The sequence below is a fragment of the Pangasianodon hypophthalmus genome, chromosome 6, assembly GCF_027358585.1.
Source record: "Pangasianodon hypophthalmus isolate fPanHyp1 chromosome 6, fPanHyp1.pri, whole genome shotgun sequence".
In the NCBI taxonomy this organism is placed as follows: Eukaryota; Metazoa; Chordata; class Actinopteri; order Siluriformes; family Pangasiidae; genus Pangasianodon; species Pangasianodon hypophthalmus.
Window position 1 is genome coordinate 21,057,337 of NC_069715.1, and position 16,754 is coordinate 21,074,090.

Sequence of the window (16,754 nt, forward strand, 5' to 3'; positions counted from 1 at the left end):
TTTAGCACACCACAATCTGCTGACTCAAACCGCTAACACTCCATTCTGTGTTGTTCACCCTCATCTTCTATCACTCCAGTCCTGGTTCTCTCCATCCATCCATCCATCCGTCCATGAGTCACCTCTCTCTCTTTCTCTTTTGCTCTGGATTTTGGTAACCACGCCCTGTTCATTATATAGTACATTATTTCATGACTGCAGCCTTTTTTTAACGTTGCATAGTGTTATAATATCCAACACTCGTGAATTTCCACAACGCACCACAATAGGATCGCATCCAGTTGATGCACCCTGATGGATACTGGTTACTCAGAGTGGACTATACTGTTTGAAGACAGTGGGGTTTAGAAAAGATCTTCCCTCTCATCTACTCCAGCAGCCTAATCCAGCTAGCTGATAAGAACAGGGCTAAGTGCACCCCTGTGTCTGTTTAGTTTGTGTGTGCAGTGCTTCAAAGTGTGTTTTGTATCTCTATCAATCATGTGTGAGTGTCTGAGAGGGATTTTTCGTGTCAACTGGGCACCATCTTCCAACACAGGTGAGTACATATGTTCATCTGAAGTTATAATATAGCTTTAAGCAGACTTCACTCCTTAGTAGGTTTTCATAACAATGTAAAAACTGCAATTTTTTTTCACTTTCAGCTCTGTAACCAGGGCTATAAGTTATTATAATGTTACTGTATGGCATAACGGTAACTATAAATATTTCAAATTTTGTTATCATGGCATAATATTATTAAAAATAGACATTGTTATGTTTCTTACATTTTGTTCAGGTGGTGCTGAGTCAGTCTGAGACAATGTTTGTGATTTTGTATTTTGTGATTGTAAGCTCTGCTTACTGTATCTGTATGAGAAGATTCAAATTGGCCCAAGTTTCAGAAGTCTTAATTTTTTGACAGCATGAGTTCACTAGTCGCAGCGCAGAATTGCCTTTTTATTTATTTGTTTGTTTATTTGTTTGTTTGTTTGTTTATTAGTATGCTGGAACTTACCGAAGTTTTATTAGACTTACATAGTCTTAGTAATTTGCCAACACATCTAACAAAAAAAAAACTGTTGAGATATCCCTAATTATGTCTGCATTCCAATGTCACTTTGCCTTTTATATTGTCTACATAAGATACTTATAAAAGTTAGCTTAATTGTTAGCCTCAGTTAGTATCTAGCTTATGCTCATCACATATTTTTCCCAGTTGCCTAGCAACAAAGTTCTCATGCTTCTAACCACTTGAATTGTAAGAGTATTGTGTGTTTCCTCCACCATGTCAGAAGTATGAATCCACAAGTGTCATTTGAATGCGTCATGAGAGCAAAGAGTTTTAATTCTGTCCTCCAGAGTTGTAGAAAAGGTAGAAACTAGAACTCTGGCATTCCACATATGTGATCAGATATATTAGGGATTTTATAATACAATGTATTAGTGTAAAATTTACATTGGGAATGGGACCTAACAATGCTCAGGATTAAACACTACAGGAAGGTTAAGTGTCTATTTCGGCTCTCTCTGACCTGTTTCCTGAGCCGTCTTTCCTTTCTGTAAATAATGTTAAATGTGGTGGTTGAGGTGAACAGGGAATGGGTCTGCATTGTTCTGCTGCCACACTTGGTTTATCTATCTGAGAAGGAATTATATGTGCGAGTGTGTTTATCTGCTTGGGTGTAGCACAGACTTCCTGAAAGTGCCCATGGAACAGATTCACATCAGATACGATCACTAGTTTATGATAAAATTGCTATTTTTAATGTTATATCTAATGCTATCTAAGTTGCCTATCGTGTGTGTGTGTGTGTGTGTGTGTGTGTGTGTGTGTGAAACTTAGCAGTAATCTCAGAAAAATAAATCGTATTACAGTCTGAGAGAGCTTTTTAGGTATGTGCTCCAACCAATTCCCCCAGTCATGTGACTTGCCATCATGTGACTCTGTCCCTCTCTACTCCCTAAACTTGAATGTTATTGGAAATTCATTCTGCTGACGCTGAGCTCCATGCGTAACTAAATTCAACTGTTATAACTCATTAAAATGACAGACTTTGAGCAACTCACACAGACTAAATGTTGCCATTCAAAACTAGTTTAGTACTTAAACTAGTACTTAAACTTAGTACTGGATCACCAACACATATCATGCAAAGCAACTAAAATAATGTTTGCCTGTTATTCATTTGGTCCTGGTTTTAGGATGAGCTTAATACACGAGGCCTAAATAATCATGCCCTAGTATTGGATGTAACCCAATGTGTGTGGTTTAAATGCATACAGAAGAAAATATTCAGCCAATTTAAAGAATGCATTGCTGACTTTATAGCACATTAGCATTGCGAGCAAAGATGAGCATTTGCTTCATGCTAGAGAAGCTACTAGCACAAATCAGCCCACCTAACTATCATTCTGTTCCTTGCTCTCTTCCTCCCACTCTACATTGGCCATCCTTTGGGCTTCATCCAGTTGCCCTCCCTACCTTCTTCCCTCCCTCCCTACATGGGCCATCCCTTGGGCTTCGTTCTCTTGCCCTTACTCCCTCCCTACATGGGCCATCCCTTGGGCTTCGTTCTCTTGCCCTTACTCCCTCCCTACATGGGCCATCCTATGGGCTTCACCCAATTGCCTTTCTGCAAATGTAGTTCCATTTTCTAAATTAGCCAAGCTCAGTCAGGGCAGAAGGCTGGCTGTCAGAGGGCAGAGAGTGAGCATGTATGTGTGTCTGTGTGTTGGTATTAATAATCATTTGAGATTTTTAGTCAGGCACAGTTTCTGAAGGACACATTGATTACGGTAGGTACAAGGCTCTTTCTCTCCTTAAACTATCCACCAAAGTGCACTCTTTAAGGTCCTGAATAGATGCAACGGCAGATATATTGATACCTATTTGTGAATGTTTACAGAGTACACTCAATAATTAATGAAAACATGCAGAAAACAATTTTATATTGCAATATAGAAATGTGTATGTAACTCAAAACTTGTGCTAGTGTGATGGTTGTATTTTTAAAAAATAAATATATAACCTGTCTTTGAGATTGCATTATATAAAAAAAGCAAATGTGTAACAACTGTATTATGGAAGTATGAACCCTATAGCAAAAGTAAAAAGAGAAAAAAGTTTCATGTTGTAGTTTAATTTTATGTTCAGACTTGTAGTTTCACCTTTGGAATTTGGAATTATTATTATTTTCAGATTTATTACCATGTAACTGCTTTTTATCTGCTAGTTAGACATTCTATTTGTAGTAATGAGCGGTTAAAGTGTACGTGATTTAGTGTTGACAGTTCTCGATTTTTCTAAGGCATTTAAAAGGGACTGTATAAATAAACGTTTGAATCGCATGAAGCAGAAATAGCAGACATTGTTAGGAGTTGTTAGAGTTTCGTTTAAAAATACTGTCGTAGCATGATGCAATTCAGCAATGCCATCTAACTTTAAATAGGCTGCTGCTTTGTTGCTTAACTCAGAAAACTTTTTTTTTTTTTTGCTAAAATCCTATACCTATATCCTATAAAAACATATACCAATGATCTGTCTAGGTCCTGTATCACGTCCTATAGGCACAGAAACAGAACTCTGGGACCAAATGCACAATGGCCGAAGTTATTTTAGCTGCACTGTATGACCTGTGTTTGCGAACTGATGCTAAATAACCGCTTATCTGTGTTAAGTTTGTTATTAATTATAAGTGAACAACTTTGTATATGTGTGTTACTTTCTATATGCAGTGCATTGTTGCTATAATTGGCAACCAGTGGTCCTCATGAGCATGGGAGATTTCTTTGTAGACTGGTACTGCCATACACACTTGACCTGAGCTATGAAGTATGCAGGCGTGCATGTGTGTGTGTGTGTGTGTGTGTGTGTGTGTGTTGGAGCTGTCTCTATATTGGTTTAACAGAGAAGCAACAGCTGCAGTCTCCAGTCATAAGACCCAAGTCTCTACATGCCATAGCTAAGATAGCACCGTGTAGTGAAATCATGGAGATGTTTATTATTTTTGAACACATATAATAGGTTCTCTCTGTTTTCAAATCGGTCTACATACATTGCTGTTTATTCAAAATGTCAGTGCAGCATGGAAATGCAGACTAAAATCTGATTCCTATTGGAGAACAAAGTGAATAAACAGAATATTGATTAAAAAAAAACAAACTCTAGAACAGTAGCGTTGTTTGTGTGTAGCTGATTGGGATGTATTTTATAGACTGTAAAACATACACACACGCGGACACACACTGCAGGTAAATGTAGTAGAATGGTGAAACATGTCCAAAGTTTGTTTTGTTAGTTTTGCTATGAAGCTTACGTAGGTAATGAGTAAGGATAACCTATCACACCCACATTTTTTTTCCATAAATATCTGCCTCAAATGGCATCCAGTTCTTCGGTAGTGTCATGCAGTCTTGGCAGCGAGCTTTAGAGCACTGTATGACTTATGGGGGCAGCTATCTCAGACAACCAGAATGCAGTTACCGCTTGCGACTTGGTGAAATACGGCTCGCCATGTGGCAAAGCTCAACTTTATGCAGATCAGTGTACCTAATTAGGAGATAGCTGTGCAAAGGGGACTAGACTATTTAATCAATAGAAATGTGTTGTTGCTTATTAGTTATGTCTGCAAATAACCACAAGAGAGTATTAATATTTACCTTCCACCCTACAGATCAAAGATGTGAAGCCCCAGGCTGGAAGACCATTACTGGGAAGAAATAGATGATAAATTGGGCAGATTGGGCAGAAATAGAAATAAATGCTCTTTCAAAATAAAAGTACATCCGTAAACGAAGTCTCACTACACATAGCAGGAGATAGATTTTAAATTAGCGCACTTTGTCATTTTGAAATATTGAAATATAATTATGTAATAACAGCATACCTTCCATGAAATATCATACATTTTCCTTTAACATTTAGCCAGCTCGCTAACTTAGGTAACATTATGTATTCCTTTTAGTGGCGCAATACTGCAGAGTGTCTCCAGCAGTGAGAGTAAGAAATGTTTGTGAAACACTTGTTGACAGTCTAAAGATAGATCTCAGTGCAGCGTAGGAATGCCTCATAGTGACCCCTGCCTTTTAAAATAGTGAGTAAATCTTTCATTTCTGCACAAAGCAACCTGCAACTCAGTCATCCTCCATTTATTCTGTGCATGCTTTTGGAAGAGTGAAAAAATACAACTATTTATTTCACTTCAAGCATGTTTTAATTTCATAAGCTGTAATGAACTAAACTCGCATTCTCCCGGCTCTTTATTATTTAAGAGTACATAAGGGATCTCTTTCAGTGTTAAACTGTTTAGCATTTGGTTCATACACATCCATGTCATTCAAATGCTAATAGACGCACACTCCTAACATGATAATTTTTTTTTTATTCTAAACAACTGGTGAAGTATTAAAATTGAACTTGCAAGTTTGTGGTTATAATATGGGTGAATACCTGTCCTTTTCAGCAATCAAGTGTTTGTGATAACATTGTTGCTAGGCCACTGGGCAATTTGAATGCCGAAAGACTCCTTGCTGTTATTGTAGTGAAATGAGGCTAACAATTTGGCTAGCATATAGCTGTAAATCATTTGTACAAAAATTGTTGTGAATATATATATATTTTTTCCTCAGACGTGTTATTAAGGGAAGACACTATATATAAGTAATTGCACGTGGTATACCACTTACTGAACATTTATGGGTTCTGCCATATTTAAAAACATCAGCACTTTGTAATCAGCATCTTGGAAACTCTAAGTTGTCTGATTTTTTTTTTTTTTTTACTTTAAAAACTTATTTACAATGATGGCCTGGCAAGCAGGGAAGCCACTTGAAGGGGATAGAAACACAAAAAGGAAGGGGAGGGGTAAAATATTACAGCAAAAGTTGAATAACAGCACGACACAGAATTTTTTAAATTTATAAAAGTGCTTACTTAGAGAGTCAACAGGTATCTGTTTCAGTAAAATGGTCGCTAATATAATTTTTACAGAAATGGGGATCCAGTTTTGATGTTTTTTTGTAACACATTCTTCAACATAACTAATCCTTTGCAGCTACAGTCTGAAATGATGAGGAAACAAAAGAGGTATTCAACTGAATTTGGAGAGATACCTGCTGTTATACTTTATCAGACACTGGCTGTAGCAAGTGATATAAGTATAGAGAAAATTGACTAAGGGGATTCTTAAATTAAAGTGAACTAATGGATATTAGGACAAGTATGTAGAGAAGGCCATTTGACCAGAGACTGTGTCTTTCGAGCAATAGTAATTTTAGCCGCAGGACTTCCAAAGTCATGAATGAATACTACTCGAATATTGGAATACTTGGAATATTTTTGTAAATGTGATGAACACAACTTTATTGGAACACACCTTAACAACTGTTACTGACACAGTTAGACCCATCAGTGTGTTGTACATCATAAGACATACGATCTCAGTCAATAAGAATACCATGTACTGGACAGATAGTGAAGAGTAATAGAGATGTGTTGGAGAAATATATCTTTGGATCAATTTTTATTCACTTTGAAACTAAATCTTCCAAGAGACAGAAAGGTTTGCCTTTTCAAGTGTGTACACGTATCTCCAGACATATTTCACTTTTCTGTTTACAATGCACCATTTCCTTTTTCCACCCAGGAGACCGGGTGAGATGTCACTTCCAGCAGGGAGAGTTGACATGGATGGATGGATAGATAGATAGAGAGATAGAAATTTTCTCACCATCTCAGTAGTCACAAGACCAGTGAAGAAATAGCACCTTTTTAATACTGCTTATAGTGAACATGCATCATAATGCTTTTTGTCTTTGCCTAAAACACATAAGAGAATACAGTGTAAATCACCACACACAGCAGACTATAAACAAAAGCTGCTGTCCCACACTTGCAGATGCAAAATCACAGGAGGTGCATTGGGGAGCTTTGAGTGGAAAAATCCCACGTCAGTCTTAGTCTAAAGGTCAGTGTTGGCTGTTGTCAATTCTCTGTTTATGAGAATACAATGAGGGGAAAGGATCTTGCCAAAATAACTGAGATACCCAGAAAAGAATCCAGCAGTGTAACAGGATGTTACGCCGGCCAGTACTGCCATAAACAAAAAGATTTAGTGATTAATAGCCTTATAAACAACAAAAACTTATTTACTGCAACTCATTAAATAATGACAGCGATGTTGTTCATTTGACAAATGTAATTTGTCACATATTTGTTACAGGATATTACATACTAAATGAGCTGAGCTAGTGCAGGTTTAGCTGTCTGTCAGTCTACCTGAGTGTGCGCAATAGGCACAAACACACTCAGCCCGTTTACACACCCAGGTGCTAAACTGTTGATTTTGGAGGCAGATATGTCACAGCATTGTGCATCTAAATAAAGATCAAGTTTGAGCGCCAACATTCCTGCAGACCACTCCTGAGGGTATAGCATCGCATGAGTGCAGCTGCTTATTTCAGTCAATTAGTTATATAACACACACACACACACACACGCATGCATGTACAGCAGAGTGCAGGCAGTCACACCACTGGACAAACTTACGCAAACAAACTAGTGTTGAATGACCCTGTGACTATGACTCCTGTTCTCCTTTGCATGCATTTCAAATGTTAAATATCACTCTAAATTAAAATAGTGCAGTTAGACACCCGACTACTCAAAGTCAATTCTGATTGTTTGATTGTTTACATGCTAAGCTACCTATTGATTTCAGCCTCCAAATATAGGAAAATTCACAATCCTTAAAATTAATATTTCATTAAAAATGATACGGTGAATGGTATGTTTGCATGAATATAACATTTATTTTGTCTGCTTATCCAAACTTAACTTTTTGTCAGCCATAAAATTTAAGTATTTTCTGCATTTTCCTTACATATTTTGTAAAATTGTCACAGTGAACTGATTTACTATTAAAGAACAATACAATTGAGCTCTTACCATTAATAAATTGTCTGATTTATCTAGTTATTACAAATTATAGATCTGATGTTCAGTAATTTTCATCATATTATAGCCTATTACATAAAGATGACAAACTTATACAAAATTCAATGCATTCTATTCTAGGAAAAAAAAGGTTTCTGTTAAACACTGTACATATGGTCAAAGAACAAAACCATCCAAAATTACAAGTTCTGGACTTCAGTGCCCTCATAGCTAGTTATAGCATTGTTTTTAATGTATATTTTCACTTATATGTTGCTATCCATTATCCTTTGTATTATACTGGTATTTATGTTTACACAATGTTTGGCTAACTTCAGTATCATGTTGTCTGGTGTGTACCTGTAATTAAAATACTTACTAGTGTCTGACCCACATTGTGGTTAACAGAATAGTGGCTTTATATAAGTGGGACAGCCACTTGGCTCTGCCTCTTGATGAGGAATGAAAAATACGCAGATTGACAGGGAACACCGTTAGAATGCTCGCTAGCAACCAGAGAAGGGTGTGGCACTGCATACTTTGCAAACCTTCTGTGCTGAGAGTAAAAAGCACCATGGAAAGAATCTGAAAAGTGTCCAGTAACTATAGCAATGTCTGTCATGATAAATTAAATAGTCAAGTCATCAAGCCTTCTGCACAGCTTTTATTGGTCAGTGGACATAAAAAATTAAAAATATGTCATTATATACATGTAGGTTTGTGCGTAGAATCACACATATATCTTTGCCTTATTGTCATTAATGACTTAAAAATTTAGTTTTTAAAAGATGATATTACTATTAGAGATATTATATTTAGGCCATTGTGGTCCTATTTCTTCTGTCTCTTGATTCCACACACTTCAAGCACAGGAAAGTACCATGCCCATCAGGGATGTTTATATTGATCGGATGAAGAGAAGGAAGATTGAAGATTGAAAACTAAATATGGTTTTAAAAAACACTTGGGATGGTGGATACCTTGTATAAAACATCTTAGTAACACTTACTTACAATAAAACCCACACATCGTGCTCTGTTTCATTACAAATAACACTATGTAACAGGAGCGCTTTAGCATGGCAAACACACGTTCAACTACAAAGGACCTTGATGCATCTCTCTAAAAAGAAGCAACTGAGAAGGAACCAAATTACCAAATTGCTGATTATTTGCCTGAAAATGGGTCCCTTTAGCACTTTAAATGGTTCTTCTGTTTACGCCTCTGGGAGAGCCCTTCAAGTTTCTATGTATAACTGTTGAACAGAGGGTTTCCTTTTCAAAAAAGGTTCAAAGTAGAGCCCATTTAGAAACATAGTACTCAACCATGTGAAACCATAAGAAACCATATTTCATAAGCATATATGCAAACATAACACATGAGATCACCCATGACAGATTTGATACTACTTCCAAAGTGGAGAGAGGTATCAGAAATGTGAACAATATCTAAACAACCATTCGATAATTTACTACTGATTATACTGTATATCTTTATATGACTTGCTTTGTTTTCAGGCTCAGACAGAGAATTGGAGGACAGCCATTCTAATCCACCTGTGAGTTCACACACCTATTATTTTATTAGCCATTATGTCAGGTATGTTGCACCATATTGCTAATAATTGTTAAGTGTCATCATAATAAATACATAATAAATATTATTTGCTATACCTGTCATGCCATAAGTCATAAAGGTATTATATACTCTTCATAATCCATATACAGTGATCAATACTCAAGTACTTACTACTCAAGTCAGTTATTAGGAATTCTATTAGGAATTAGGAATTCAGCTATTAGGAATATTTTGGCTCCACTCTTGTCCCTAACACAGCTGAGCTACATTGAGTATTCTGTCTTGTTGAGAAACTGGAATAGAACAAAATACTGTCTGGTTTGTGATCTACAAGTATTACTAGAACATCTATTCTTTGCTACATCTTCCTATGAGCAGGTAAGAGACAAAAGACAGTCACCTCCATTGGATAGGCCTCCCTCTGTTCCTCAAATCAGCCAGCGCTTCTGCATCTCCACAGAAGATCAGGACAGCCCAGAAAGAGTTGTGAGTGCCAGTTATAAGAGAATCAAATTCTACTATAACTAAATATTTCTGCAGCATTTTAATAGATAACAACTGAGCAAAGAAGTGAAAATTAGTAACAAATTTTTAAGTCACTTAAATGTATAATGGTTATGTCAGCAAAGTCAGTAATAATATCTCTTGCATATTTTTTAGTTAGTAGAAAGGCCTAATCCACACTAACTTGGATAAATTTGAAAATGAAACTGTTCTTATACATTTTGCCTTTCCATTCACACTAAAACAGTGTTTTAACCACCAACTATGCATCTCTTCGAAACCACTCTCCAAATTGGATAAATTGTAAAATGCCATTTTAACACTGTAAAGTGGATAAGGGAAAATGTAGCTTTTTGAAAACGCTGATGTATGATTGTCATGGGATATCCACAATTTAAATACTGCTAAATTTATTTGGAGGCTGTTTTCTGTATTACATTTTAATTTGACTGCTTTGTATAGAATATGAGTGACACTGGAGCATGCAAGAAAGCATTTTGAAAGCTGTGAAAACAAATCAAAATGGCAAAAATGATGTAAAGGTCATGGGCACCCAGTGCAAATGCCCAGCACCTTTTTTTGTAATTCACTGTAGACAAGAATGTTTTGGGAAACTTACTGAAAATGCTAGTTTGGCCTAAACATAAAAACAACACTTTCAAAATTTCCTGTGTCAGTGTGGACCAGGCCCAAGATTTCCAGTTGTCACGCAAGTGCACTTAGAATACTGCACAACTTTTTTCAGGTTCAGAAGGAGAAACTCCATGCAGAACTAAAACAAGTTCTAAGTAAAAAAAGAAGCCACCTGAAACAGAGTCACTCAGATCTTGCAAGCATGGATCCTTCAACGGAGAAGAGTGAGTCTGTGGTAAGCTAGAACCATAATAATCATGCATGGTAAATTTCTCACAACAGTGCCCCTTGTTGGAAAACCAAGCGCAAAAGGGTTAGAACTATCCCATAAGAGAGACTGAAGTCAATATCGTAGTAGGTAGTTCAGCCTGGTGTAGTACACGTAGGGATAAATCAAGAGTGAGCTCACTAGAGCAGTGAGTTGCAAGTGGTATCATTGTGATACCAATAATGACAAAACTAGATATACTAAACATCTAAGTTCAGTGTACTCAATTATTCATATTTAGGACAAAATGAGATATAAAAAAACATTTGATTACATTACAAACATTTGATACATGAATAGGGTTATAGGTTATTGGAGCAGAGGACCATCACCACAATTTCTTTCCAGAACTAGGGGAGTGTGCTGGTTTTCTTAGCTGAGTGTAGCCTATAAAATGCCCCAACTACGTCACATATCCTATTGCCATTTTCATCAACAAGAGAGTCCCAGATGGCCTTGTGTTCCTTAGCACCACACAGAACGACAGTTACATACATACATTCTGAATAACCAGGACAGTTTACTTCTGGAACTAATGGAAACCGTTCATCAAAGTTCTCATAAGGGTTCATAACAATTTCTGAGGAATTCTCCAGACCACAGACAGACATTCCCTGGACAAAGCTTACAATAAAAACTGATAACTTTTTCTGTGAGGAATGACTACCACTTGAAGCACTGCTCCCTCTTGAGGATGATAGAAATGTGATGCTGATCCATACTGAGAGTGAGATCTACTCAAGTAGATCTACTTATATAAAAATAAGAATCACTCAAAGGTTGATACTGTTTCTATTAAGGATAATAGTCACTGAAGCACTATTACTACTGTCTATAGATGATGAGTATCACACAATATATTATTACTGTATGCTAATGATGATAATTATTAACCTATTAATACTGTACTTTATTGAGAATGAGAATCACTTTATCTATTAATAGTCCACTTGACTGAGGATAAGAATCACTCAAGGTACTGCGACTGCCTTCTGCTGAAGGTGAGAATCATTCAAGCTCTGATCTTAGTTGAGGATGAGACTTGCTTAAAGTCCCATTACATTACTCTATTGAGGATGAAAATCACTTAAAGTACTGATTCTGTTTTCTAATGAGGATGAGAATTACTCAGGGTCACTTTACTAGTTTATCTAGCCTTTAACACCAAAAACATTCCAGTTGGTTGCATACAACCAGCACATAGACAGTGTGCAGACTCATAAGATTGTGTCTGACCCCTTGCAAACACACCAGTATACTGGGTTTGCTCCTAAGGGTCAGACCCATAATTTCAGTGTGTTGGTTCTGCTGTGACAGAATTACTCTGTCTCTGGGATAGCAGGTAGGATTGTAGGTGGAGCCATGGTCTGTTAGGCAACAATAGGGCTATAAAAAAAAACAGGTGTACAGTCTGTCAGATGTGCTGCAGTGCCATCCATAACAGTGGCAGCAGCAACACATACAGTCTTAGATTTGGCCAATCATGTGCGAATACATCCTTGCCCAGAGCCCTTGTCTCTGTCCTTTCTGTGAACCACATTCAATAGTGATTCATCTGCCTGTTCACAAACATACTGAATTCCACCAAACCATGAGTGTTCAAAATTAGCTGAACCTGCCAATCTCTGGACACAGGCTTACTGTGAAACAATGCACCTGCTGTCTGATTGCAGTGGCTGCTCTCAGAGACAGAAGATGTGTATCCCCATGCCGATTAACAGAGCTTGCTTGCATAACTCATCCTTGTTAGCCCTTCCCTTTTCACCTAGATAACTCCTTAGAGCATACTCTGAGGAGAAAATGTACATGGACCAGTGCCTCAGGGTGCGAGCACATGCTTCTTGTGATGTGTCCAATGGGAAGGACTCTGAACTGAGTTACTATACTTACTATACTTATAAGTTACTATACTTATAGTAATTAATAAGTTATACTTATACATTACTAGACTTATGTGTAAGTGGAGACATCATCTGTATTTCACAGCAGTTGGAATATGGAAATATGCATCTTTCAGATCTATGGTCACAAACCAGTCAAATCTGTTCACTGCTTGCATGATATCTTGTAAGCATATGGAATTGCAGCAATTTAAAGAATACATTTAGGTCTCTTAGATCCAGAATGGGGTGGATTCCACTTCCTTTTTCTATAATCTCTGTTTCCTGTTTCTCTAGCAGCGACTGAACTTCCACAGGCAATATGGCCAGTTGGCTTGGATCTTGCACCTCTGTGTGGCACATTTCCTGTATTAAGAGCTTCTTTGTGAAACTCGATTTCAGTTCAATTCAAGAGATTTTTGTCACATACTCAATTACATACAGTATATAACTTGCAACAAAATGGGTCAGGAACTCAATCCATTACATTAGGTGGAGGATCAAGCTTTAGTTTTATAAAGACAGCCTTGATGTTAGCTGTTAATGCATTAATGACTGCTGGACCATGTTGGCAGGCTATCAGCACTTTCCTTCAAGGTGGGCCTCAAGTTTAGATACTGAGATGCACCCATTACAAGTACATCAGGGTCTTCCTCTACATGCAAGGTAGCTGTACTAAGATGCATTAAGCTCTCCACTTCACTGTGATGTTGCATTGCTGCTAACAGCTCTTGCATTTGGCCCATGCCCACTCCCAGCTCTTCTACTATGCATTCCAATGCAGTAAGGGTGCCTGATTTCTCCTTTCCATGGCACTAGGCACACAAAAGCTCCACGGGCTACTGTCTTCTGTTGTAGAGCACCAGAGGGATGTATGTGTTTCTTTTCTTTGCTGGCATGGCAGTTATGCTTGTTACATGCTTCCCTTGCTGCACTCCTGCAGCGCATGTGGAGGTTCCTGATTACGCAGCTGTTCTTCCTATGTTACAATTCACATTATGCTGCAATTAGGGCAAAACTGTGTAGGTGTTTGTCATAGATACTCCAGTCCCAAGCAGTTGGGCATTGGTCATTTTCATTGTCACTCCATTGGGTCTTGGCAGCACAAACAGCTTGGCCTAAAATACAGGAGGTTAAGAAATTTAAAAAGCTGAAAAAGTTCAACAATTCCCCAGTTAGAGGTTATGAACTTATTAATTTATTATATTAATCACTCTGTGTTCACTGCACCATGCTACAGTACAACACCAGGCCAATAGGCCATATGTGTGCTATTTGAGTCAATGGCGAATATCAATAAATCAATATTAAAATCTTTTAGAAGGATTTTTCAGCACTTCTGAATATTTTGAAACCACTTCCAATTCAATTTTTAAAATCAGATCAATTTTATTTGTAAAGCACTTTTAAAAATATACAGTCCCCTCTGAAAGTATTGGGACAGTGAGGCCAATTCTTTTGTTTTTGCTATACACTGAAAACTGGTTTGAGATCAAAAGATGATTGAGATGATGGGTCAGAATTGCAGCTTTCATCTCCTGATATTTACATGTTTTAAACAACTTAGAACATGGTACATCCCATTTCTCAAGAGATCAAAAATAAAATGTTGAAACATGTGATTGACAGGAGTTTAGGAAACTGGCAGTCCAGAATGTAAGGAAGTAGAACTGCCCACGCAAGTAGTAGTGTGTGTGTGTGTGTGTGTGTGTGTGTGTGTATATATATATATATATATATAATGTGTGTGTGTGTGTGTTTGTGTGTGCAATGGATACAAAAATTCTACATGCCCCTGTTAAAATGGCAGGTTTTTGTGATGTAAAAAAAAAAAATTAAACCAAGATAAATCATGTCAGAAATTGTTCCACCCTCAGTGTGAAATTACAGCATATAAAAATTAAGTGAAAAACAATGAGAAACATGTTTGTAGCTATTCATGATTCCCTCCACCTTAAGGAAAAAAGGAAAAATAAAAATTTACAATAACCTAGTTGCATAAGTGTGCACAACCCTAAACTAATATTTTGTTGAAGCACCTTCTGATTTTATTACACCACTCAGTCTTTTTGGGTAAGAGACTATCAGCATGGCACATCTTGACTTGGCAATGTTTTCCAAATTTTTCTTGCAAAAACATTTTGCCATCAAATTGTAAGGGCATCTCCTGTCACAGCCCACTTCGGGTCACCCCACAGATTTTTAGTTGGATTCAGGTCTGGGCTCTGGCTAGGTCATTCAGAAACACTGATCATCTTATGGTTAAGCCATTCCTTTGTTGATTTGGGTGTGTGCTTTGGGTCACTGTCATGCTGAAAAGTTAAATTCCTTTTCAACTTCACATTATTAGCAGAAACCTAAAGGTTTTAAAATCGACTGGTGTTTGTAGCTATTCATGATTCCCTCCACCTTGTTCTGGCTGAAGAAAAGCAGCCCTAAAGCATGATGGTACCACCACTGTGGGTATGGTGTTCTTTTGGTGATGTGCTTTTTTGCACCAAACATACCTTTTGGAATTATGGAATTGTTATACCTTTTGGAATTGTTCTCATCAGACCATAACACATTTTGCCACATGGTGGGATGATTTAGTTGAGCTTGGATGTTTTTTCTTAGAAAGGGCTTCCATCTAGCCACCCTACCCTATAGCCCAGATATGTGAAGAATATGAGAGACTGTTGTCACATGAGTAATCTGTACTTGTCAGATATTCCTGCAGCTCCTTTAATGTTGCAGTAGGTCTCTTGTCAGCCTCCCTGGCAAGTTTTTGTCTAGTCCTTTTATAAATTTTGGAGGGATGACCTGTTCTTGGTTATGTCATTGTGGTGCTCCATTTTCTCTATTTGTTGATGATGGCCTTTATGGTGTTCCATGGTACATCTAATGTATTGGAAATTCTTTTGTACCCCACTCATGATTGATACATTTCAACAATGAGATCAAGTACATACTTGGTAAGCTCTTTGAGGACCATGGCTTAAGCAGTCGGATGAAACCAAGAAGATGTGAAGAAAATCCTACAGACACAGCTGATCTTTATTTGAGGTTAATCAGAATAATTTCATTGATGACAGGTGTTTGATAATTACTTTTGAACATAAAATTGAATGTGATTGGTTCATTCTGAGCACAGCTACATCCCCAATTATAAAAGGGGGACATAAGGCCTTGGGGTTAGGGTTAGGGTTAGTTTTTTGCAGCCAGGTTATTGTAACTTTTTTTTCCCCTATTTTTCCTTAAAACTTTTCTGATTGTTTTTCACTTAATCTTTATAGTGTAATTTCACACTGAGGGTGTTTTTATTTTAAATGAGTTTAAAAAAAAAAACCTTTACAGAAGCAGGAGAAGAGCCATCTGTCAGAATTAGTGGAGGTGGTGGTAGAGACAGAAGCTGAGGTAGGAGCCAGTGGATACAGTGTGGTGGGTGGAGGGACAAAGGGGATCTTTATCAAAGATGTCTTGAAAGACTCACCTGCAGCAAAACATCTCAGCCTCCAGAAAGGTAAGAATACCTTAATATTCAGTTCCACAATTTGTAGTAGCACTTACTCATCTCATTTTTATACAGTGTTCTTTGTAAATTATCTAATAAAATGACTTCTATATTATGTTTTGTGCAGTTTGTTTGTTTACTTGTAAACAACTTGATTTTGAGTTTGGCTGCATTTTGATTGATCTCTGAGTATTTGACTAATTGTGTGCTTCTGTAGGAGATCAGCTGCTGAGTGCCAGGGTGTATTTTGATAATGTGAAATATGAAGATGCTCTGAAGATCCTCCAGTGTGCAGAACCTTATAAAGTGGCATTCTTCTTGAAGAGGACTGTGGCTCAAACTGAAGTCAGTGGTCATCTAGATGCACCAAATGTTGAGCAAAGAGGACCTCAGGCTAAGATGCAAAAAATGGTAAAATATAGTTTCTAACAAAACAGGTTTTTTCAATGTTACTTATATATTTTGCCTATAGCACTTCTACAT

At 37.3% G+C, this 16,754-nt stretch overlaps 1 protein-coding gene across 1 annotated transcript in view; it reads left to right on the forward strand.

Moving 5' to 3' along the window:
• Positions 1-2,627: 2,627 nt before the first annotated feature.
• prx (periaxin) overlaps positions 2,628-16,754 on the forward strand; it is a 28,589-nt gene continuing 14,462 nt past the window's right edge. Inside the window, exons 1-6 of the mRNA XM_053234780.1 lie at positions 2,628-2,778; positions 9,433-9,473; positions 9,872-9,979; positions 10,743-10,865; positions 16,115-16,280; positions 16,489-16,682. Of these exons, the coding sequence (XP_053090755.1) occupies positions 10,833-10,865; positions 16,115-16,280; positions 16,489-16,682 (393 nt within the window). The 5' untranslated portion in view covers positions 2,628-2,778; positions 9,433-9,473; positions 9,872-9,979; positions 10,743-10,832. The remainder of the gene's footprint in view (positions 2,779-9,432; positions 9,474-9,871; positions 9,980-10,742; positions 10,866-16,114; positions 16,281-16,488; positions 16,683-16,754) is intronic.